This window comes from Macrotis lagotis, chromosome 2 (genome assembly GCF_037893015.1).
Source record: "Macrotis lagotis isolate mMagLag1 chromosome 2, bilby.v1.9.chrom.fasta, whole genome shotgun sequence".
Classification (NCBI taxonomy): domain Eukaryota; kingdom Metazoa; phylum Chordata; class Mammalia; order Peramelemorphia; family Peramelidae; genus Macrotis; species Macrotis lagotis.
This window is the reverse complement of record NC_133659.1, coordinates 118512211-118539001: the sequence shown is the minus strand read 5'-3', so window position 1 is coordinate 118539001 and position 26791 is coordinate 118512211. Positions and strand designations below refer to the sequence as shown.

At 35.0% G+C, this 26791-nt stretch overlaps 1 protein-coding gene across 1 annotated transcript in view; it reads left to right on the top strand.

Annotated features, from left to right (window-relative positions):
* The window catches only part of USH2A (usherin), a 1130853-nt gene that overhangs the window by 1040569 nt on the left and 63493 nt on the right, over positions 1–26791 (top strand). Inside the window, exons 61-63 of the mRNA XM_074222669.1 lie at positions 12963–13190; positions 14618–16134; positions 24662–24983. Of these exons, the coding sequence (XP_074078770.1) occupies positions 12963–13190; positions 14618–16134; positions 24662–24983 (2067 nt within the window). The remainder of the gene's footprint in view (positions 1–12962; positions 13191–14617; positions 16135–24661; positions 24984–26791) is intronic.

Sequence of the window (26791 nt, the reverse complement as noted above, 5' to 3'; positions counted from 1 at the left end):
ACACATTTTCCTCCAATTTCTTCGCTTCTCATACCTTGACAACAAAGTTTTATTAAGATTAAAATGTCTATTTTGTTCTTTTATTGCTGATTTATCACTTTTAGTATTTTAATCTTGTGTTCTTTGGTTTCAGTTACTGATCAAGGGAATCTTCCATTTTTGATATTTTTTTTTGGCAAGGCAATGGGTTTAAGTGACTTGTCCAAGGTTATACAGTAAGGTAATTATTAAGTGTCTGAAGTCATATTTGAACTCAAGTCCTCCTGTTTCCAGAGCCGGTGCTCTATCCACTAGGCCACCTAAGCTGCCCTTTAATATGCTTTTGTTTTCCATATTTCAGCATATTTCTTTTTGCTTGCTTTTATTGTACAATAAAACATTCAAGCTCTCTATTACATGATCCATTTAGAGTTTGACAAAAAAAATTCCAGTACTGTTTTACAAGTTAACTATATCATCACTTCTACCATGGTAGTGATGGATTCCAGTTCTTAAAGAATATTTCCTGACAGCTTCATCTTTCCTCCCTATTATTCTTATGTGGAAGGTGAAAGATAAAATGACTGAGGAAACAGTTTCAAGTTTCTGGGCATATCAATTTATTAAGCAATGAATGCCAATGGTCCAACAAATTGGGATCAGTTGCCTTTTTCAGATTTGGCCCTGGATACTGAATAAAAGGAGAGATATATTTTTACACATTAAAAACAATTAATCAAATAAGCAATTAGGTGCCAAAGAGTATAGAGTGACAAGCTTGAAGTCAGATAGATTTATGTTTCTGAGTTCAAATCTGACCCTTACGCACTTAACAATTGTATAGTCCTGGACAAGTTATTTGACCCTGTTTGCTTCAGTTTCCTCGTCTGTAAAACAAACTGAAGGAAATAGCAAACCATTTCAGTATCTTTAACAAGAAAACCCCAAAAGGGACCATAACGAGTCATTCATGGCTTAACAGAATACATATTTCCTCACATTAAACTTAAAGTTCACAAACTCTCAGATTGGCAGGTGAGGGTCAGCTAAATGGGACAATGGTTAGAGTGCCAGGCCTGGAGTTAGGAAAACCTGATTTCAGATCTGGCCTCAGACACTAGCCATGTGATCCTGGGCAAGCCATTGATCTCTGTCTGCTTTAGTTTCTAGCTCATAAAATGAGCTAGAAAAGGAAATAGCAAACCACTCCAGGACCTTTACCAAGAAAACCCCAAATGGGGTCACAAAGAGTCAAACATGACAACAATAAATAAAAATAATTAATTAAAAGCAAACAGTTAACCAAGATGCAAATCTAGGCAATCTCATTCTAATTGGAGCAAAGATTAAGGACTTTCCAATATGGAAGGGTAAATTAAACAGGTATTATTCCCTCAATTCAGAAAATAGGGGTCCTACTGCCCCTAAATGTCTATATTCAACCAAAGGAACATGAAAACAATAACTGGTTGGCTAGTATAGAGGCAGTTATCAGATAAATGTATGGGTTGCATGGAATGTTTAATTTTGAGAAAACTTGCATCCGTCTTTGGATCTGCCTGGATTGCTGGTCATCATAAACTGGTTGTTTAGTTAAGGGTTTCTAAGCAGCAGGTAGAGGTTCAGTTTCTCAGCAAAGCAAGAATAAGTTCATACAATGAAGTAAAGTCTTCTCCCAATTTCCCACAAAATGAAAATTGGACTAGACCCATAACTGAATTGAAGGGGAACTGAGCTGGCTTCAGATTTGTTACACTATGGAGTCAGAGTGCTTCACTCAATTCTCCCTTTCACTCGCCACTCTAATCCCCTCAATTCTCTCATTTACCAAGACAACTGCTACCGCTTGTATGTAAGTTCTGAAATGTTTTTATACTTTATATCAGTATTGTGGGAGAGTACATTTGTTTGTCAAGGTTTTAGGAAATGTTAGATTTTTTAAATTACTTTATTTTTGTATAATTGGTCTGCTAATTCAAGTCATACCATTAATTTTTTTTAAGTTTTTCAAAATTTCCAAGTATGGAAAACTTTTTGTCATCCACTTTTTTTATTAAACAGTATCTGGGGAATTTAGTTAAGCAAAGATTTTTAATAACCTCAAGTTCTTTGACTACTTTTCTACTTTAGATTTTATTATCATTTTGGTTTCATTTTTTGTATCATGTAATCCAAAACTTAATGATAAAGTTATTTCTTACAGTTAATCTGAAATTGATCTGAAAAAAATTTGCCATATGGTTTGAATCTGAAGGTAGATTTGACAAGAATCCCTATCCCCTAGATGGCAAAATTACTTTCCAACTTTGTTGTGATTTAGTACTGGCACAAAATGGGGGTTCATACCTTCAATCCATTTCCTGCTCACTCAGAGTTTTCCTGCTTTAGTGATCAGTGTCATATGCTCTGAAGCATTTCCAGCAGGTAGAATATTGACAATTTTTATGTTTCCTAATATATCTTGCCTTCTTGTGTGAAAAGAACATGAAGGAGCACATTGCACTCTTCTGTCCTCCCTATCAAATTGATCATCATGATGGTTTTCAATAGGGCCAACTCTAACTTGGCTATCCTATCAAATTCTCTTACTCTTAGGGGTACTTGCATCAAACTGACTGTGCTCAGGTGTTAAAAATATCAATTTCTACTACTAAAGAGAGGCCCTTTGAGTCGAGTTATATTAAAATTGATTCATAATTACAAATTTTATTTTTTATTCTCTTGCTTTAATAAAATATGACAGCTTTTTCAAAGATCTACCTTTATATATATGTATTATTGTAATTAAAAATTTTTAATTTAACAAATAACATGTCCCTTGCTTTATAAATTAGTTTGTTTCAGAAAAGTTGGCAGTAAAGAAATATTTTGTAAAGTGAACCCAATTTTCCCATTAATTTCTATTATTAAATACAAATTCATTACCTTAGAATGGGGAGTGGAAGGGGGAATTCCCCTAATAAACTAAAACTTTTATTCAAAAAAAAGGAATTTATAATTGCATCAGTTAGAGTTGTACAGTACCTAAGACTCTGGGTCTTTTGGAATTATAGTCCATGTCCAACAATTCACTTTCCTTTTAGAGGAAAAACTAATGTTTCTTCATTATATTTCTGGCTCCACTGCTACCAATGACTTCTATCTCTTGTCTTTATTGTAGTAATTATATTGATGTCTTATATTAACATATGATATAGATCAAGAACTATATAATCTCTATTAACTATTAATAAAGATCACTTTAAAATCACAGCTTTTAAAATGTCCCATCTTATCATATGTATGAGAAGAATAATAGAACATTACTGTTGGACTGAGAAATCATTGAATGTTGCACTGATATTTTATAGATAAGGAAAGCAAAGCCTAGAAAGATTAAGCAGCATTTTTTAAATGACTATGGAAGTATGCTAGGTGCTGTGGTTCAAAGAAAAAAACTGAAATAGTGTCTTCCCTCAAGGAGTTTGCATTCTATATGGAGAACACATTTACTAATATTTGAATAAAAAAAATTCAGGACAATTGGACAGGAGGAATCAGCTACCAGCTACCAGGAGGCAGTAAGATTAGGAAAATCCTATGTGGAATTTGAGTTGAACTCTGAAGGAAACACAAGAATATTAGAACATTAGAATATTCAAAAATGAGGAGGAAACCTATTCCAGACATAAGAATAACCTGAAAGAAGGGAGATGAAATGTCCCAGGAGGGATATCTATGTGGTGCAATGGATAGAGCACCAGCCCTGGAGTCAGGAGGACCTGAGTTCAAATCCAGTCTTAGACACTTAATAATTGCCTAACTGTGTGACCTTGGGCAAGTCATTTAATCCCATTGCCTTGCAAAAACAATAAAACAAAAACAAAAATGAATTGTCCCAGGAGAGGAATAGCAGCAAACAAGTTTGGCAAGACATGAATTACATGAGAAGGAGTAATATGCAATAACCTGGGAAGAAAGGTTATAGTCAGATTGCAAAGAATTTTAAATGCTGAACAGAGGCTAACTGATAGAGTAAATAAAGTTCTGTTGCTGGTACTTCCCAGTTAATAATCAACCAATGTGGCATTGTTATCTCTCAGAAACATTAATTAGCAAAACAATAATTAAAAAGATGGAATTCCACTCACAAACCTGAAAAATACTTGTCCACCAAAGCACACATTAAATTGTAAGCTCCTTAATGATAGGGACTATTTTTTGAGTTTTACTGAATACTCAACACAGCACACAGTGTCTGGTACATAAAAGGTAATTAATAAATATTTATTGACTGATTGGAAGCATCTGTGAGAAAAAGTAAGTGCAATATTTTAAAGCCATAGTAAGGAGGTACATGAGTCCAGGGCAACTCAAAATTCAAGAATACAGGTGTTGATGTACTTTGTGACCCCCCCCCTCCCAGTGACCAAGGGCTGTTCACATAGTAGTTCATTGTTTGGTTTCTCCAGATATGAAAACTGAAGTCCCAAGGTGGTAGGTATGACTTGACCAAAGAACTTGACCAAAGAAGCTAGGTGGCTCAGTGGATAGAGTACTGGCCCTGGAGTCAGGAGGACCTGAGTTCAAATCCATCCTCAGACATTTAATAATTACCCAGCTGTGTGACTTTGAGCAAGTTACTTAACCCCATTGTCTTACAGAAAAAATAAACTGGGCCTAGAATTCTAATTTCTACATTCTTAGTACAATATTAAATACTATCATCTACTTTTGTATCTTTCCAGAATTTCTAGTACAATTTGCTTTGTACAACTAGAGTTCAGTAAATGATATGAAGTGACTATCTCCATGACTATTTTAACTCTCCCTACTCACTTTGGGGCAGTTTTACTATTTTTGAATGTTAGTCCATGTATATAGTATTTATGAGACGTAGAGACATCTACTCATGTGCATAAAGGATATTTTCCTCTATTTTTTTCCTAGCTTTTGGTGATATTTTGTGGGGATTCATATTTATGTAGTAACTTTGAGTATGTTTGCTGCAGTGAGACTTTGTTCTGCCAGCTTAGGGATATAGGTAGGAGGGGGAGACAGGATTGAGTACAATTATAAGTTTGGCAAGCAAAAGCATTGGGAAAGGAAGTATAGGCCATACCAGTAAAAGTTCTGAGGGTACATTAAAACTTTACAGAATGGGAAGATGGAATGTATTATTGTATGAAGAAGAAACCCCCAGATCACAATAGAAAATCACCAAATGTGAATTATTTTCTCAAGAGTAATAAATGCTAGAATGTTTTTAAGATAAAGAAGCACTAGACATGGATTTTTACTAAAATTTTAAAACTAACTTTATGAATGGGGAAGAAAAATATCTCCATTGTAATAATATCTCTAACTGTTGTCTATAAGAAGACTATGTGTTATTCATTTGACAATGTTTCGAGATCATTAGAATTTCTGATGCTATCCAATAGCCAAGTAGATGACTGAATGCAGACTGTTTAATGCATGAATTTGGAAACTATTGTAAATGAACTAGGGTTCATTAATGTTTCTGAGAGATAATAATGTCACATTGGTTGATTGTTAACTGGGAAACACCAGCAACAGAACTTTATTTACTCCATCAATTAGCCTCTGTTCAGTATTTAAAATTCTTTGCAATCTGAATATAACCTTTCTTCCCAGGTTATTGCATATTACTCCTTCTCATGTAATTCATGTCTTGCCAAACTTGTTTGCTGCTATTCCTCTCCTGGGACATTTCATTTTTGTTTTTGTTTTATTGTTTTTGCAAGGCAATGGGATTAAATGACTTGCCCAAGGTCACACAGTTAGGCAATTATTAAGTGTCTAAGACTGGATTTGAACTCAGGTCCTCCTGACTCCAGGGCTGGTGCTCTATCCATTGTACCACACATATATATCCAGCTTCACATTGTTTAATTTTCTATTCTAAAGTCAAAATCTAGTCTTTTGCCCACATCAAGCTCCCCAGTTTCTCACTGTGCCAAAGGGAAAAACCATTCCCTCTAAAATAAGGCAAGTTTCCTTATTAGTTCAGAGGGGGGGGGGGGAGAGAGAGAGAGAGAGAGAGAGAGAGAGAGAGAGAGATTCCATGTGAGTTATACCCTGAACAGTCAAAGGGAGTCCAGTCAGGTATCTAGGATTTATAAGCCAAAACTCACTCACACAATAAGGATCCTAGGGAAAGGAGGGTGGTAAGTGAAATCCAAAGATAGAAGAAATGTTTCACTATACATTATAGAGACTCAGTTCAAAATGGTTGGTGTTTTTCAATATGAAAACACACACACACATACACACACACACACACAGCCCTGTACCACCAAATAGGTATCTACACACATGAAAATATGGATGTGTATACACATACATTGTGTATACATATGTGTGCATGTGTGTGTGTGCCCCTGTTGGGTGTGTGTGTGTTAACAGTGCTCCCTCTGCTGACATGGATGATGGAATCATCTCATCAATTCTTTACATTTAAAAAAAGCAGAATCATCCTTAGGATCCTCAGTATTAAGGATGGTGGCTTCTCCTCAAGTACACTACAAAGCCCAGAATAAAAGCTCTAGAAACTGCTGGATCATCAGATCAATAAATTCAAAGATGACTAGGGTATGTGGGTTTATGCAGTTTAAACATTTGTTCAGGGAGTCTGCCTGAGTAGACTTTTATTGACACCTACAGATCAATGCTAATTTTTGATCATTTTCAACCTACAAAAACCTCTTGACCCCATGGCCACCTTTGGGGCACTTCAAGTCGTCAAAAGCAATCAGAGCAGATGATGTAAAATTGCCAGACTGCTTAAGACCACATAGCCACAGCTGTCCCCAGGAGCAGGTCTGGGAACTTAGCAGATAGACCCAAGTTGCCAGCAGAGTCCCTCCTTGGTGCACAATTTGCCATATCCTGATGCCTTTTTACTTCATGAAATGGTAAGCTGATTTGATCCCCTAAGTTATTTGATTCTTGTGCCTAGAAGTTCAAAAAAGAGCCAAATGAAAAGAAGGCTCAGCTTGGTAAAGAGATTCAATTGATGAAAACTAAGTGGTCCTTGCTTTTTTAAAGTAATAACACCTCTCTTTTTCTTTACGATCATTATTTTCTAGTGGCTGTCCTCTGATGATGGACTGTCAAACAGATGTGACAGCTTGCATTAACAGTGAACTGTATTTTGTCTCAGAATAATAAAAAAAAATCCAGAATAAAGGTACAGGATGGGCAAAGAGAGAAAAGTAGGACAAATATAAAGTGGTAGACTAGAGGGCAAAAAAAAGATGAGGAAGAAAGAAAATTGCACGTGAGGACTCAATTGAAAAGATGGTATGAGAGAAAGGGAGCTAAAGCAGGGAGACAATGGTTACAGAGAGGAAAAAGAGAGGTTGGAGGAGATACTGGAGGATAAAAATCAGCATTTAAAAAATCATCATTTTTCCAAAAATATTAGAAGGAATAAAATATTTTATCAGTTACCAGGGGAAGGGAGAGGGAAGGAGATTTGCAGAATATCATCACTGCAAAAGAAAGGCTATGATGATAATTTTATGAACTAATTGCTAGGTCAATTTTAAGAGAAAAATCAATTGGTTGAAGGAATCAATCAGTCAAACTCAGTTATCTGATGTGATATAGATGAAGTGACCAGTTGTGAAACTGATTTTTTTTCCCTACTTTCCAGTCAGTCTTTTAGGCATTTTGTAAAATTAGCCTAAATTAATATAAATAAATCTTTCCCTTCCCTTATGTTGGGGTTCTGTCAAGGGTTCCATTTATGGAATGCTTTGTTACCTCTAGAATAGTTCATATTCTGGCAAGATAGTTTTTGTCATTTTTTTTTACAAAGTTGCCACTAATCTTTATTTCACATGCAACTGGCTAAAAAAACACAAAGCTATTACTTAACTGTAAAACTTAAACATGTACATGGGCATGGGGTGACTATCAAAAGAATGTTTTTGTGTAACTTTCAAGAAATAAATATTTTATTTCAGGAATTGTTTTTTCTTAATATACATTTTGAATTTCGAGAAGTTTTATTTTAAAATCACAATAGCATCATAAAAATGAAAACCATAAATCAAAACCTACAGAAGAGCTGATTTCAATTGCATTTTATGCCAACATAATTTCAGCACCTAATTTCACTGCCAGATATGAACTTAAACTTGAGTCCTATATTGTAACTTGCAGTTCATAACTTTACAGTAGGTGATATGTGAGGTTGGGGCCAGGGCAGTTGGAATGCTACTACTTTCAAGGATCTAAGCCATAAATGTTTATTAAAAGAATCTATAATGAAATCAGTTTTGTTATTTTTTTAATGGTTGCCTTGAGTACGTTGGATGAGTGAATGCGGGCTGTTAATCATTAAGTACTCATGTTACCAAAAATGTTTGATAGTATTGCCATCTAGGGGCTGAATGGAATTCTCAGTCCTGAAATAAACTGTAATTGAGCAGGTGCTGCTATTGACAATATACATATGTTTTTGCTTTATAGCCCACATGGTTTTCATGTTTCTTATGACAAAAGATATCTCTAAATGTCCCCTAGCAGTCAACCCTTTTTTATATATAATCTGTTAGAGGTGATTACTATTTGTATCGGAGCTTATGCTTTTTTGGCACCAATTACTGAATAGTCCTAACAAAGAATTATACTTTTTTGCATTATTAATCTTGCCCATGTTTGCCCTGTTTCACAGAAAACGAATCATTTATCAGAAAAGTATGTTTGTAATCGGGACTTGTGGCATCTTCACATTTAATATTCATTATGGTCATTCCAGCTCTGTGCTGTATTTATCTAAAAGACCAATCCAGTGTTGTGGAGAAATAACTATTTAAATATTTATCGTCTAACTTTTAATATTTAAAAAAAGAGAAATTAATATTTCTGTAAAATTTGTTGCAGAGTCTGGTTGCTTAGCAAATGTTTAAATATTAAAGAATTCCAGGGGTTGGCATTTAACAGTTTAATCAGACTTATTGAAACAGGGAAATTGGCTTCACAAATTTTTGCTACATCAAGAAAATTATATTTTTCTCTACCTGTGTTTAATAGCTAAATAAGAAACAGGAACACAATAATTCAAACCCATAACTATGTAGAAATGGTATTTTGTAGTTTTGCCTAAATCAAGCTGGTAGAAAAATGGTTCACTTTGCTTTGATGTATCTTTTATTATAAATCATTTGGACAAATTGTTATACCATATATCTCTAAGCTAAGGAGAATCACCTTAAGGTAAAATATAGACACACATATTTTTATCCAGATGTTGCTCCTATTTAAAGCTGTAACTGGCAGTAACTGTGCCTAAAGCAAAATGAGGGTGCAGTTACCCTGGAAAGGACTTGCTTCTCCAGGGAGTCCATCCCTCACTCCTATGACAGTTGAGGGGTAAGGTATGACCCAGAAGAGGGGTATTACAGTGATGGGAACAAAGTGGTTAGGACTAATAGATGTACAATGAAGTTGCCAGACACCACAGGAGTAAGTGTGCCTTACAAAGTAGGAAGAAGTTTATTCATTTTTGATACCCTGTGACAAAATTTTATCTGCTCCATACTGTTACCCAATTCTATAAAAATTCCCCCCAAGGACAAGAGGAACAAGTGCTGACCCCCCATTAGCACACTTAAAACTCCAGAAATCCCAATTAATTCCATATATCATAACTGTATACACCATTAAATTAGTTATAATTCATCCTTAAGAATTCTATCTAGAACTATACATATATGTGTAAAGATACATAAATATATTCATGTATATATAACATGCATGCATAGATCTATAAGTGAAAACTGATCTATTTGTAATAAGTCTACCAGTTACTTGACTCTTCTATTTAAATATCAATTTTCTTTCCTTCTTATAGAAACATATGACAGAAGTTCATCATCTGTGTTCTCATACCCCCATACCCCCAATCTCCTAACTAGAGGACAGGGTTGATTTATCTTCTGATAAAGAAAAAGGAAAAAAAGGCAAAAGGGCCAAGCTCATTGTCAGCTCTCTCCTATAGATCACAGAGAAGAGTGCTATCTTTGATAAGATTCCTTCTGAGTTCTAAACGGCCAATTACTGTGGAATTCCTGAAAAACAATCAAGAGATTTCTCTGTCTTTTAAACAAGGCATATGTATATGCATTATAGGGGGGGGGGGGGGAGAGAGATGCTCAATTTGACAGAAGGAAACTCATAAACCCTCCTTACCAATATAGGAATGAGTGAATGAATGAATTAAAAATCATTTGTTAAGTAATTACTATTTGTAAAGAAGTGCTTAGTACTGAGGTTTTAAATAAAAAAGCCAGCCAGTCTCTGCTCTCAAAATGCTCATATACTAATGGGGAAACAACACATTTTAGAGCTTTGGATCTAGAGACAAAGTGAATTGTAGCCCATCTTCTTAAATGACATTTCAAATGATAAAAATAAAAGATTTCTTTCTGATGTTGAATGATTTGAAAGTGCTAAGGGACTATGATGGGCAGAACTTGCTTTTCCAGGTTTTTAGCAGCTGTGGCTAATGAAATGTCAGACCTGTAGCATCTGAAGAAGAAGTTGCAAAGTTATATTTCCCAAGGGTTGCTCTCCCTGGGGGACAGTTGGTAGTGATGAAAGAAAGAATGAAGGGAGAGATTCCTATTCCTAGAACATATCTGATGGAAGCAGGTAGGCTATAAGGTGAGAGATAGTGGGCCTTTTCTCTACCAGTGTTTCTCCCCTTAAGGATCTCCATGTTGTTGTGCCCATTAAAATGTGAGCTCCTTGAGTACAGGGACAGTGATTTCTTTTTATTTGTTTGTTTTGGTTTTTTACCTTTCTTTGTCTAACTGATTTAATAAGGTTTCAGTTGTCAGTCAATCCAAAGAGAAAAATCTAACTGAAGGGTGGTGTTTTCCTCTTACAACAGAAGTTTTTTTGAGATTTTTTTTGAAAGAGAGAGAGAGAGAGAGAGAGAGAGAGAGAGAGAGAGAGAGAGAGAGAGAGAAATCAGAATTGAGGGGAAAAGAAGAAAATAGTGGGTTCTTCCCAGGATGCATGAAGCAATAGCAATATGATTATAAAAGTTGATGGCAAAGACATCTGCAGGTTTTTCCTCAAAAAAAAATTGGGGTGGGAGAAATCAAAACTTTTCTGTGAGACCACTAAAAGTGAAAACTAGACGTAGAAAACATAGATTTTTTAATGTAAGGAATCTTCTGAGTGTCTGGAGAGCTGAGAGAAAAAGAGACAGGAGGAACCAGGGATCTTTATTCCGCTCTCCTCCACCCTTCCAGGTGGGTGTGATCAACATTAGAATCAAGTGCCAAAGACTATCAGACTTATTCAATCTAATTTCTCATTAACACCTGTGGTTGCCCCTTTCCTTGTATTTTCATGTGCTGTTGATATTTGTTCTTCATTTTTGAAGTATGACCTTGACGTCAGGAAGATGATGCCTTGACAAGCACATAAATTGGATTGATTGAGGGGGTGCTGAACTAAGTTCCCAGATTCACTTTCTCCTCCAGGGCTATCTTGGTCCAGTGTTTAGATATGGATCAGGGTGACTGGAGATGGACCTGGATGCAAGGCAATCAGGGTTAAGTGACTTGCCCAAGGTAATACAGCTAGTACGAATCAAGTCTGTCTGAAGTCAGATTCAAACTCCTTCCTTCTGACTCCAAGGTCCCTGCACTATTTAGCTGGCCCTAGCCATAGGAGCTACATAGGAGAGAGTGCCCTTTACTACACCAAGGTTAAAAATCTTATCCCATTATTGAAGAATGCTTGCTCTCTAGGTTAAGGGGACACATAATCACAAGCTATTCCTATGTTTCAAAACTACATTTACAAAGAGGAACTTACTAGGAATTGGGGGCCTTCCTCCCTTTAGAGAACTTTCTAAATAGACATTGCTGATCAACCCCACTTAGGGAAAGATTCAATCTACCTTTCAGGCCACCAGGCAAATGTCAGAATAAGAAAAGAGAACAAAAGTAAAAGATTAAAGAAAAAGACACAAGAAATCATTTGTAAATTTTACAATTGCTCTCTTATTCTTATCTCCTGACAGGCATATAATAATCTACTTTATCAGACATGAACCTAATATTGGATTATGTTTATCCTCATTACTTAGCTCAGTGCCTTTCATATACATATATATATATATATGTATGTATGTGTGTGTATGTGTGTGTATATATATGTATGTGTATATATGTGTGTGTATATGTATATATATATATATATATATATATATATATACTTAATGCTTAATAAATGACTAAAGAGACTGGAATGGAAGAAAGTCCAATAACCTGGAGATACATTGCAATTTCCAGGGTTCTTGGATTCTTGATCATGAGTTTTCTCCATTAAGAAAGTTCCAGGAGGATCTGATGGTTCAAGTGGTAACAGTGGTTTGGCCTATATGGCACATACACTGTCAGTAACAGTTAATAAAAGTTACTGTTGGTATAGGTGGTGGTCATGGTGGACTCATAGGCACAGTGTTTGATTTCCTTACATAATGGCTACATGGGTCCTGTTAGAAACCAACAGAATCATCTTTCCTTGTTTCTTTGTCTATTATTTAGATATTTTTTAAAAAGGGTTAGGCATATTCTTGGTACATCCCTAGCTTTTAAGAATGACCTAGAGGGCCAGTATGCTACATACTTAGCAAAATTTACCTTGATACCACTGTCATAGTTGTGAATACTGGGCTGAATAAACTATTGGTCTGATATAACATTGTATTTTTATTTCTATCTTGTAATTTTTTTAGGCAAGAGTCTTGTTTACTCCAAATCTCTATGCCATACAGCCTTCTATCATATCCACAAGGGATGCTCAATAAACATTGCTTCTTAATGATGATAATGAAATGACTACCATTCCCTTGTGTGCTTTCACTGGATGATATCAGTAAGGGAATGACCTTCAGATAATGATCGCCTGTTTCCAAAAGGAACATCATTAATTATTTATTTCTGTTTCAGGGAACAAGGCACCAGGCCCACCTTTTTGGGTTAGAACCATTCACAAACTATCACATTGGCGTTGTGGCTGTAAACCATGCAGGAGAAGTATCAAGCCCGTGGACCCCAGTTTGCACCTTAGAATCTTCCCCAAGTGGGCTGAGCAACTTTACAGTGGAAAGGAAAGAGAATGGGCATGCCTTGTTACTTCAGTGGTCTGAGCCTATTAGGACCAATGGTGTGATTAAGGTACTTATTTTCTCATAGAATGTTAATGTTGAAATTTTGCACTTAATTATTTTTAACAACACTGGGATAGGATAGCATAAGTATTATTTTCCCTATTTTATGAAAAAGGAAATGTTTAGTGACCTGTAGTCAACTACCTAGCATCAGTAACAAGATTAGAACCTAAAGCTCTCCTATCTCAATGTAGTTTGACTGCCCCACCTTTTCTCAGGGTACTGTTCTAAGATGACCCCTTTATGTCATGAATTAATAACTATTGAATTAACTCTTTCATAATATGCTGTTTTCCCCTGCTAGCTTCTCAGGTCATACCACTGTTCTCTTTATCTACAGAAGAGAGACAAAAATCCTGAATTGTCCTTCATAGTTATCTATTCAAGACAAGACTAATACATATTTCTAGAAGAAAATGGATTTTAACAATTAAAAACCTAAACATGGCTATTGCACACCATCCCCTCTTTATTATATTATTGAAAAGTGGCAAAGCAGAGAATTAGATGCTATGATTGTACTTCCTAGAGATTTCTTTTGAGGTGATATGCTCGGGTATTGGCAGATACTGCTCACTTTAAGAGGAATGAGAGGAAGAAGTAGGGTGCTGATCCACTTTAATACTATGATTATGAAGGAATGAAACCATTTTTAAATAACCCCTATGAGACAGGCATTATGCTAAGCATTTTACAAATAATATTCGATCCTCATAATAACTCTGAGATGTAGATATTATCCTCATTTTACAAATGAAGAAACTGAGGCAGACAGTGGTGAATTATCCAATATCACATCATTAGTAAGTATCTAAGACTGCATTTGAACTCAGGTTTTTTTGGTCCAATACTTTTTCCACTGTGTCACCTCTGGTAGCTCAAAAAACCATTCAAGGGGCGGCTAGGTGGTGCACTCGGGGCGGCTAGGTGGCACAGTGGGTAGGGGGTGGCTAGGTGGCCCAGTAGATAGAGCGCTGGCCCTGGTGTCAGGAATACCTGAGTTCAAATCCGACCTCAGACACCTAGCTGTGTGGCCTTGGGCAAGCCACTTAACTCCATTTGCCTTGCAAAAACCTAAAAAAAAACCTTTCAAAATTCTCCCTTTACACACTATTGGATGAACCCCAAATGCAGCTGTGGGTCAGAGAATCAGACAGTACTTTTTTTTTGCTTTTAGGTTACCAAATAGTGTTCTGAGTGCTGTTTCAGTGATTGTTCATTATTTATTAAAATCATCATTCCTCCCTTTAGAGAACTTTCTAAATAGACATTGCTGATCAACCCCATTTAGGGAAAGATTCAATCTACCTTTCAGGCCACCAGGCAAATGTCAGAATAAGAAAAGAGAACAAAAGTAAAAGATTAAAGAAAAAGACACAACAAGAAATCATTTGTAAATTTTACAATTGCTCTCTTATTCTTATCTCCCGACAGGCATATAATATCTTCAGTGATGGTAACCTGGAATATACTGGCTTGTCTCGACAGTTTCTTTTCAGACGTCTTGAACCTTTTACTCTCTACGTATTAACCCTGGAGGCCTGCACCATAGCAGGCTGCACTCTCTCTGCCCCTCAGGGGCTCTGGACAGCTGAAGCCCCTCCCACCTCTCAGCTGGCTCCCACAATCCAGTCCGTGGGGGCAACAAGCATTGAGCTGAGTTGGTCTGAGCCAATTAATCCAAATGGAAAAATAATTCACTATGAAGTGATTCACAGATGCTTCAAGGGAAATGCTGGGAGGAACAGGACGACTCAAGCAGATGAGGAAATTGTTTTCACAGAATATAACACTGAAAGAAATACATTTGCTTATAATGACAAAGGTTTACAACCTTGGACTCCATATGAATATAAAATCCGTACTTGGAATTCAGCAGGTCACACCGATAGCCCTTGGTCTGCGGTGAAGACAAAACAAGCCCCACCAGAGGGTCTTTTGCCACCTGATTTGGTCTTGGAATCTTTAAATCCCCTGAGACTGATGATTTCTTGGACCCCTCCAGAACAGCCTAATGGGATCATCCATTCCTATCGAATCCAAAGAAATGAAGTACTCTATCCTTTCAGCTTTGATGCCGAAACTTTTAATTATACTGACAATGAATTACTTCCTTACTCCGAATATACCTATGCAGTGATAGCTTGCACTGCGGAAGGCTGCTCAACTAGTCAAACCTCCACCATCCAGACTCCGGAGGCAGCCCCCACTCTAGTCAATCCGCCCTCTCTTTGGGCTCTTAGTGCCACTCAGATCAATGTGTCTTGGTCACCTCCTCTAGTCCCCAATGGAGAAATCGTCAAGTACTTCCTAAGCTTTAATGGCAAAGAATACTATGCTGGAAAGAACCTGTCTGGAGTAATTTCCCACCTCCAGCCATATACTGAATATGATTTCGTGTTAACAGCCTGTACTAATGGAGGCTGCACATCCAGTGAAGCCAGATCTGCCAGGACAATGGAGGCTCCACCACAAAATATGAACCCTCCAAAGTTACAAGCCACAAGCTCAGAGTCAATAGAAATTACCTGGCAACCTCCTGCTAATCCAAATGGGCATATAATAAATTATGAGGTGAGGAGAGAAAAAGAGATTGTCTATACTGGTCCAGAAACTCGCTACCATGATTTTAACCTTTCCTCAGGCAAGGAGTATGGTTACACAGTGATAGCCAGTAATAGTCAAGGTAACACCTCTAGTCCATTGGTTAAAGTCAAAACAAACCCTTCTGCACCATCTGGGATGCCACCTCCAGAGCTACAGGCATGGAACTCTCAAGAGATTGAAGTGAACTGGAATCCCCCTGCAAAGACCAATGGTGATATCATTAACTATACCCTCCAAGTATGGGATCCAGTTGAAACAGAGGCAAAAGCCATACACATGAACATGACTCATAGTTCTTTTGCTAGGCGGTCATTCATGGTAACCCAATTAAAACCCTATCACAGGTAAGTGTCTAGTTCTTTGTGTCTTGAATTGTTGTTCTGTCATTCAGTTTTGTCTGATTCTTTGTGATTCCATGGATTATAGCATACCTTCTATCTTCCACTGTCTCCCAAACTCTGTCCAATTTCATGTTCATTGTTTCTATGACATTATAGAGCCAGATGAGAATCTTTTGCTATCCCTTTTCCTTTTTGCCTCCAGTCTTTCCCAACATCCTTTTCTTTTCTATGAGTTTTGTCTTCTCATTAGGTAGACAAAGTATTTAAACTTCTGGTGAAGAATCTGATTTAATTTATTTAATGATTGACTGATTTGATCTCCCTGCTGTCCAAAGGACTCTCAAAATTTTTCTCCAACTCCACCATTTGAAAGCATCCATTGGGTGTTACTCAGTCTTCCTTATAATCCAATTCTCATAGCCATACATTGTTTCTTGAATTGTGTACCAATAAGATTTGGTTAACAAATGGGTGATAGGGTGTCCAGCCAGGTTCAGTGATAAACATACCAATATATGGAAGGAGTTGGATTCAATTCAGCAATTGCAAAAGTTTTTATATATCTATGTACATTTATGTCCTAGGTACAGGAGATTCACAGTGACACACAGGTGATTTCAGCAGACTGATACTGAAGTATGACATTCACCATTTTTTTTCCCTTGAGGTAGCAGAGGTAGAAAAACTGAATTTGAATCCGGGAGTTAAAATTCAGCCTCAAACACTTATTGGTTGTGTGACTTTAGACAAGTCACTTAAATTTCTGACTGCCTCAGTTTACTCAACTACAAAATGAGGAAAGTAATAGTATCAACTCTTAGTGTTGCTTGAGAGGATCAAATGAGATATTTATAAATCACTAAGCATAATATTACATTTTGTAGGTTCTTATTACGTTTAGTGTCCTGAGGTCCAGGTTCTCTCAATTTGCTCATGATAGCATCCTTTATGTTTAAATCATGTACCTAATACGACTTTATAGTTGACCTTAAACAGTCTACACCTAATTAACATTGTTTCTGCAAAACTGCTTTCCAGTTTTCCTTCACTCTTTGTCAAATAGTAAATTCTTGTCCCCAAAGTACTGATCTTTGGGCTTTTTAAACAATAGATTACTTTGGTCATTTACTACTGTATATTGTGTACATAGTCTATTCAACTCACCTACTCCTTTGATTTTTTACCAGTAACAGATAATTTTAATGATTGCCACTTTGTAATACTATTTGAGATCTGATTCTACTAGAATATATTACTTCACATTTTTTTCTTCTTTATATTTTTTACCTTTTCCAGATTATTTTTATTTTTTGTAACTCTATAATGTTTGGCATGGCACTAAATAAGTAAGTTAACTCTGGTAAAAGTGTCATTTTTATTATATTGTTTCAACCTATTCGTATTTCTCCAATTGTTTAGATCTGACTTTATTTGTGTGAAAAATGTTTTGTAAGTGTGTTCACATAGTTCCTGGACTTGTGATGTATAGACTCCCAAGTATTTTATACTGCAATTATTTTACATGGAATTTCTCTTTCGATCTCTCTTGGTTTTGGGTTTTGTTTTATATATATATATATATATATATATATATATATATATATATGGAGAGAGAGGAAAAAAATGCTGATATTTGTGTGTTTATTTCATATCTTGTAACTTTGCTGAAATTCTTCCTTGTTTCAAGTAGTTTTAGTTGAATTGCTAGGATTCTCTATCATATCATCTGCAAAAAAAATAATAGTTTTGTTTCTTCAATGTTTATTGTCTCAATTGTTTTTTCTCATTGTTATACTAGGATTTCTAGTACAATATTGAATGATGGTTTTGAAATTGTCATTCTTGCTTTATCCCTGATCTTATTGCAAAGGCTTATAGCTTATCCCTATTACACAAAATGCTTGCTGAAGGTTTTAAATAGATATCACTTATTTTAAGGAAAGCTCCATATGCTTTCTAGTGTTTTTAATAGGAATGAGTGTTGTATTTTGTCAAATGCTTTTTATGCATCTATGGAGCTAATCATACAATTTTTTTATTTTGTTATTGATATACTCAATTATGGCAATAGTTTTCCTAGTACTGAACATGCTTCAAATTCCTGGTATAACTCCAAATTGTCATAATGTATGATCTTTGTAATATATTGCTATAATCTCATTACTAATATTTTATTTAAAATTTTTTACATTCATATTCATTAGGGAAATTGGTTTATGTTTTACTTTCTTTGTTTTTGCTCTTCCTGGTTTAGGTATCAGCACCATATTTGTGTCATAAAAGGAATTTGGTAGGATTCCGTATTTCCCTATTTTTTCAAATAGTTTATATAGTTTTATATAGAGAATTAATTATTCTTTAAATACTTGATAAAATTTACTTATGAATCTATCTAGTCCAGGGTATTTTTTCCTTAGGAATCTCATTGATGACTTGTTCAATTTCTTTTTCTAAGGAAGCATTATTTAAGTATTCTGTTTTCTTTTGTTAATTATTTCTATGATTTGTTCTTTGACCTACTCATTATTTAGGATTAGATTATTAGGTTTCCAAATAATTTTAATCTAGCTTTCCATGATTTTTTATTAAGTATAACTTTTATTGCACTATGATCTGAAATTAATTTATTTCCTATTTCTGCTTTGCTGGGTTTTCTGTGAGGTTTTTAAGACCCTAATGCAAGGCCAACTTTTTTGAAGGTACCATGTACAGCTGAGAAAAAGGAATATTCTTTTCTATTCCCCATTCAATTTTCTCTAGAGGTCTATCATATTAAACTTTTCCAGGATTTTATTTACCTTCTTAACTTCTATCTTGTTTACTTTTTGATTTATCCAATTTTGAAAGGAGAAAGTTGAGTATCTCCATCCCCAGAATAATTTTATTGTTTTGTTCTTCCTATAACTCATTTAACTTTTCCTTTAAGAATTTTAGATACTTGATGCATCTATATTTACTGTTGATATTACTTCAATGTCTGTGGTATTTTAGCATTATTAGCATATTTTAGCAAAATATCTCTTAATAGACCTATTTTTGCTTTTACTTTGTCTGAATTTATGAGTGGACCCTTGCTTTTTATTTTTACTTCAGTTGAAGCATAATAGATTCTGCTCTATCCCCTTGTTTCTTTATACAACCAAAAAATATCAATTTTATATTATAGAATTTACTGCTAAGATGTTTTCCCTTTTTCACCCCAAAGTCGTCTATTTTTTTTAAATCTGGCAGCATTGATTGTTCTTGCATAAAATTTTTAAAATATTATGAAATGAAAAATTTCCTTTATCTTCTTTAGTCATTGTAATCCCTTGTTTAGCTAAGAATATCCCCCCTCCCCTTCACTGGTGTACTGAAAGATAATTTCCTCATATAACTGGGATTTTTGCAAGAGTGATTTTTGAGTCCAACTTTTCAGGAATTGTTAGTGTACTCCATTCTGCTACTAGTGGATGAGTAAAGGAATGGAACTCGTTTGTTTAAGCTTAGTCACTCCTATACATTTGAAGGTTTTGGATTTATATTTGTCCTTCTTTATAGGATAGCTAGATAGTGGATGGAGCACTAGTCCTGGATTCTAAAAGACCTGAGTTTAAATTTGTGTGACCCTAGACAAATGTGATCCTCAATTTCCTCACCTGTAAAATGAGCTAGAGAAGAAAAAGGCAAAACACACTAGTATATTTGTCAAGTAAACCTCAAATGGGGTCACAACTAAAAGTAATTTAACACCATCATCATATCAGGTAATTAGAATAAATAAGTATATAGTTGAACATCTTGATATTTGTATTTAAATTTTAAACATATCAGAGATGTGCTCTCTTATTCTTGGAATGTTAGCTTTGAGGGCTTTCCATACAATCATGGCATCGCCGAGTAGCAAAGGACTCCAGAGATCACCTAGTCCAACACATCCCTGAAGCAGGAATTACTTCCTTAATTTTAACTGCAAAGATGAATAGCTCACTACCTATTAAAGTAACCCATTCCCCTTTTAGTATGCTCATTTTTGTTTGGAAGTTTTCCTTTTCTTCCCAAGTTGAACTGAAACTTATACCCTATGTTCCTATTTCTGATCTCTGGAGTCAAGCAAAACAACTATAATCCCTTTATGTTGCCCTTAAAATATAATAGAAGATAATTGTCATCTTTTCGAACCTTCTCTATTTCAGGTTCCTTCAAATGAATCCCCTAGTCCTTCAGTGAACCTTATGTTGCATGCTTCCAAGGTCCACAACTTCATAGTTTATTTCCTCTGGATAGTGTCCAATTTGTCAGTTGATCCCCCACTCCAAAAAAATAAATATGATGCTTAAAACCAAGTGTGATGCTCCTGACTTGTTCCAAACAGGGCAGAGTCTAGTTGAACTGTAAGTCTTCTAGAAACCAAGAAGTGTCCACATTTTGGGCTTCATGATTCTTTTAAAAGCTGTTTAAGATCAATAATGCTTTTAATTTCCACATCATACTAGCAACTCATATTGTTATCAGACCATCACATTGCCAGTTCCTTGTGATATAAACAATTTTTAGCTATGTGCCTTTTGTCTTGTGTTTTTATATTTATTCTTTGATTCAAGTTCAGAATTTGTATTTATCCAGTATTTCATCTTACTATATTTCTTGGGTGTGCTAGAGTCAGCTTGAGCTAGCTCATGAGAGAGAATTCTTAAATTTTCAGTGTGAGTATTTATACCTTGGAAGTCAATAAATGCTACATATCAGGACTTGATTTATTATTTTGTTTATTGTCTAAACTATAATAAAATGATGGATAATTTTTTAATTTGGAAAGCTAGTTGTTAAGCAGCTATCAAACTACCACTAGGATTCCAGTCTATAGAGATTTCTTTGGATTTTAACTATCTTTTCTAGATAAGTGTCATCTGAAACTTTGAAGGTCTAGCTCCCTGACCACAAACCCTTAATATATTTTTATTCTACCCTGAACATAATTTATTCCAAGAAGTGTGCATATTACATGTCTAGGACCAGTCTTATCACTCCTCTTATTTTTTTTTCTGTCTTCAAAGCTTCCCCCATTATTCCTCCCCTTTTTCTTTAAATAAAGCCAAATGTATGTATATGTCTATATATGTATTAATTATTTATAAATAATATTTAAAACATACAAAAGGGGAAAAATCAGCATGATTGATCAATACATTGAAAAGTCTGAAAATTATTTGCAACAGGCAATTTTTGTGCATGTCTCACCTTTGCAAAGGAGTAAGGATAGTGTTATGCTTGCTCTTTATACTTCTGCAACATTCACTTGATTCTGTCTGTGTGTGTGTGTTTCTTTTTTTATATACATTGTTGTAGTCATTGTGTATGTTGTTGTCTTGACTCTATGTTACACTGCATCAGTTCATAAAGATCTCTTCCATGCTTTTCTGTATTCATCACATTCATTATTTCTTATGATAGTCATATTCTATTCATGACTTCTTTAAAAAAAAAGGAAGAAAGGATTAAACCACTTTGTGAGTTCTGGTTTTCCTGGAACTTCTGTATCTATGCTATCCTACCCTTTGTCCTGAGTGTGCTACACTCAGCATAAAGAAAGATTAACTATAGCCCTAGTCTCAAACCATAAATAGGAGTTTAGCACTTACCCCCCCATATAAATAATCTACATCCTCAGAGAAAAGAGTAGTAAATAGAATTTTAATGCTTAAAATTTAGTAAAATGAACAGAATCTCTTTAAAAAATCAAAGGTTGAAATTGCATTGATTTCTGACCACCTCAAGTAAAATCCAACTATTATTATAACCTAGTGATGTATAGATTAAATACTTCCTATAATTATCTCTGGTATATAGTGCTGTTTAAAGGAAACATTCATGTTCTTTTGCAACTACTTGTGACAATTATTTAGGTCACTATTAAATATTAAACAGCAATTAGAACTTCTGCAGGTTATCTTCCAAAGATGCGTTCAATGCTTTATGATTCAGCTTTTGTCTATTTCAGATTCAAGGGATTCAAAAGCATCATCTGAGTTACAGAATTAGGCAGTAGAATTGAAAGGCAAAATTGTTGGAAAAAATATTTAGAATCCCATTAGAGTCATCTTGGGGCAGTGGAATTGAGAGTTGTTCTTTGAGACAAGAAAATTTGGGATTTAATTCTCATATCTTACTCATATTTAATGTGCAACCTTTTAGCAAGTCCCTGAACATTTTAGTGTCCTAGGCAAGACTTTTAAATTCCAGAGCAGGTGTAGGTTTTATTAGTAGATGGAGTTTCTTACCAGGAGTTTCTGAACCAATAAAGCCACTTATCTACTTAAAAAGTAAAAAGCATCCCACAACTAGATATAAATAATTTGGGTATTCTATTGTTTCTGAATTATCCATGCTAATCATTAACTCCATTAATACAGATAGGTAAGTCAACTATTCTCAGTTGATCAGATGATTTATGGTGTGTTCTTTTTTCTGTCTCTAAAACTGTAGCCTCCAAAGCTCTAGGAAGCCCATTTGCTTTCTCTGTATTCCCCCCCCCCCAAAAAAAAGGTTATTTGTAGAAGATAGAATTTTAACCCAATCTCGAAGGAAACTAGGAAAGTCAAGAAGCATTAGGTCAGATGAGGGACAAAAGAAACAGGGAGCTCAGCATGAGGGGAGGAAGGAAAAGGAACTTATATGAAAAGATGAAAAACAGAAATTAAAAAGGAGGAAAAGGAAAGGAAATGAAAAAGGTAATGGAAATAGTTCATGCAAAGAAAACACTAATACATGAAAGCACTGTATAATTGCTATCATCATTATTATTAACTCCAATCTAATAAACATTCATTAGGAAACTACAGTGTGCCAGACACTGTGCTAACCATTCATATAAAGAAACAGAGCCACTGCCCTCAAAATGATTTCATCTAAAGAGGGGAAGCAACTTACAAAAGGAGTCAAGAAAGAGGATGGCAAGAGGACATGGAAGAACACCAAGGTGTAGCCAGTGCAGCCTCTATAAAGGAAGGGATTGGAAGGTGATATTCCTCCTTTTCCAGTCTTCTAATGAGAAAGGAGAGAAAACAGGGAGATTTCAATCAAGACCTGAATTGTGCAGCATGGTGGTGAATTTAGAAGTAGTGAGTTTACACTGTGAGTGATATCTTTAAACTAGGCAAAGCAGCAGTAGGAAGATGAAATGAGGAAAATAATAATTTAAGGAAATAAAGAAAATAGTTGTTGCTATCATTTATGGAGTTCAGTTATGTACTTTAAGTTTTGCAAAACATATTATATCATATGATCTTTACATCAAATATGCTGCTTTAAAAGTGGTAGAATGAATTCTAAATCTAGAGTCAAAGAACCTTAACTTAAAATCTCCCCTTGGCCATTTACTTTTGCTTGACAATGGACAAGGCATTTCATCCCTCTAAGTCTCAGTTTCTTCATCTGTGAAATTAGATGATCTCTATTACCTTCATAGTCTAGACAGTATTATTCTCATTTTAAAAATGAGGAGGTTAGGTTCACAAAGAGATGCTTTGATTATGATCCTAAAATTAGTAAATGTTAGAAGGGTTCTGAGATTGAGACACAAGCCTCATCAAATCCATATCCAGCCATCTTTTCACCATACTGCAATCAGTAACTCTTAGGGAGAAAGAGGTTCAGAGGTAAGAAGAGAACCAGAGAACTTGTGATTAGAAATGCTCAGCAAATTAAAAAGAAAGATAAAGAAAGAAAATAACAGGAAAAGAGCCAAGAGGATTTTTTTTAATGATAGGAAAAAGGAAAAGAGTGCAGTTGATTGAAAGGCAATAAAATAGTCTAGGAATCAGGAATAAAGAAAAAGTTCATTTTTGAAGCTAAGGACATAAATACCAACAAAAATCTGGTTGTCAGATGAGGAACCCTCTCCACATATGTGAACAAGCCATTCCAAGTGACTGGAAACCAGTTAAAAGACAAAAATAATTGATTGGTTGAGTTTAACTGGAATGCAATAAGATGTCTCCATGATTGATAATCTAGTATATGTTGAGGTCAGTTTTGTCCCAAAAGGTCTTAGAGTGGGTGTAAGAGGGCTTGGTTTAAGATGTTCAGTTTCAGGTGAGGGGATTTATTACCACTGAGGTCTTAGGACCATGACATTCCTCCATGACCTGAACATGTTCCTGGTGAGTCATTTAGCATTAACTGTAGAAACCCAAGTCCAGAGCTATGGAAGCTGTCATATATTCTGCAAGACCTCAGACTTTATTGCTTTCCAATGGCATTCACTGTAAAATCCTATCCTTTAGAGTCCAAGAATTCTTGGGTTATACTAAAATTTGAGAGGTCAATTAGTTCATCCCCCATACCTAACTTTAACTCAGATGGGTGAAAATCTGTTTGTCTTGAAAATTGGTAGGGAGAAATATTTCATAGACCCTTTTTTTAAAAATGGTGACTTTCTTGTTCACAGAAAAGAATTGGGGATAAATAAAGGGAATATATATTTTTTAAATTTTCATTCTCTTCATGTGATTCAGCTAATATTTACTGAGTTTGATTTATATTCTCAAAGGTATGAGATACGAATTCAAGGCTGCACATTGCTGGGATGTGCTTCAAGTGACTGGACATCCATACAGACCCTTGAAAGTTCACCACTGATGCAACCTCCACCACTCTTAGAAGTGCAAATGAGCCCAAGAGGATTCCAACCCAAAGTTTCTCTTCAGTGGACTGGGCCCCTTCAGCCAAATGGGAAAATTCTATATTATGAATTGTATAGAAGACAAATAACAGCTTTGCCTGGAAAATCAAGCCCAATACTCATATACAATGGAAACTTAACCTCATTTGTAGATTCAGAGCTCTTACCTTTTACAGAATATGAGTATCAGGTAAGATATTTAACTTCTTTGCAGTTCAAAAGTGGGATTCAATGCATATTGCAGAATCTGCTTATAAAATTTACTAGTGTTTTACAGTGACTTTGTATAGATTTAGAATTTTAAGATAATTCATAGGTGTTTATGCATGGGGCAAATGAGAAAACAAAGATCATATATACTTATAGTCTTACCTTTCTCACCACTTGATCATAATCATTGTGTTTAATATATTTAGCCCAAGATATTTTTTAATCATGAAAGGTTTCATCATTTTTCCTTCTACTTATTGATTCCTTCTGGTGATTGCCAAGAAATAAGGTGATTTTGACTTAATTGGAAACACCTTTGTCAAAGTTCTAATTTTTAATTACCTTATTAGTTGTCAGATAAATGTTAAGATATCATCACACAAAATCTCAGAGTATCTACTCCACCAGAATACTGTATGCCATTCTCATCCATACAGTCAAAAATGGAGTTGCAGAAAAAAAATAAGACCAGGGATGCAGATTTACTTCTCTATGAAGTGTCTGTGTGTGTGTGTGTGTGTGTGTCTGCCTGCAGGTGTATATAGGGATGTATATATTTGTATGTACACACACACATACATATTATATATGTTTTCATACCCACACGTATTCACAGAGCTGTCTCAAAAGTGAAGAGAATTATGTTCAAAGTTTATACAACCACAAGGGATATTAAAAGAGCAAACACCAACTTATTCATTAACTCCTCATAATTCAGACATAATGCTGGATGCTTGAAAAAGGAAGATAGAGACTTTTATCATTTTTCATTTTTGTGTATCACAAACCACAGTCATGATGTCTTGCACATAGTAGGATTTTAATACATGTTTAATTGCATTTCAAGGAAATAGATTCTATCATGGGTTCCAAAAACTGCCAATAAAATAGGCTAAAGAATGATACAAATAAAGTTATGAATAATAATTACAAAATGAGATATAGTGCCTAAAGATATTGCTGAGATTCCTATAACAAACCATGGGATATCCACAAAATTGCCTTTATTTTTATGATTAGAAATAGACTCCTGAACAAAATGGACCATTGGTCTGACCAAATGTGGTAATTTTCATATTCCTTGGATTTCACTAGTAATATAATTAGCTAGCAGTGAAAGGTGATGTGACAAGCCAGATTTCATCCAGAAAAGAAATTGTTACCAGAATGGTGAGAAGATTCAGAATGATTGGCCTCCTATCTGAATCATTTGAAGGAACAAGGAATTTTAGCCTAGAGAAGATAAGATTATAGAAAAATGGAAGCATTTAAGGACTTTCTGATGACAAAGAAATTATGTTTGTCTTGTTTGGTGAGAAAAAACAAAACTAGGAACAAAGTGTGAATATTCCAGAGAAGAAGATTTACTTTAATATAAGAAAACACTGACTAGCTTTTTCTCTTCAAAAGTGAACTTCTTTGGGAATTAATGAGTTCTTCCTCAATACTAGTGATCTTCAAGCCCAGATTGGAGGACTGGTTTTCAGAGGTAATTTAGAGGGAATCATGTTCAGCACTAGGTTGTATTGAAATGATCTCTGAGATCCCTATTGTTAGAGTGATAATTTGGTTTCCCCTAGTGAACAAAAACACACTGTTGAGAGAGTTTGATAGAGTTAGAGTGAAATGCTTGGTCTAAAATAGAGCAAATATATATACATATACATATACATATACATATACATATACATATACATATACATATACATATACATATACATATACATATACATATACATATATATATACAATGGCTCTGATGTCACCAGTATCATGCCAAAAATTCCT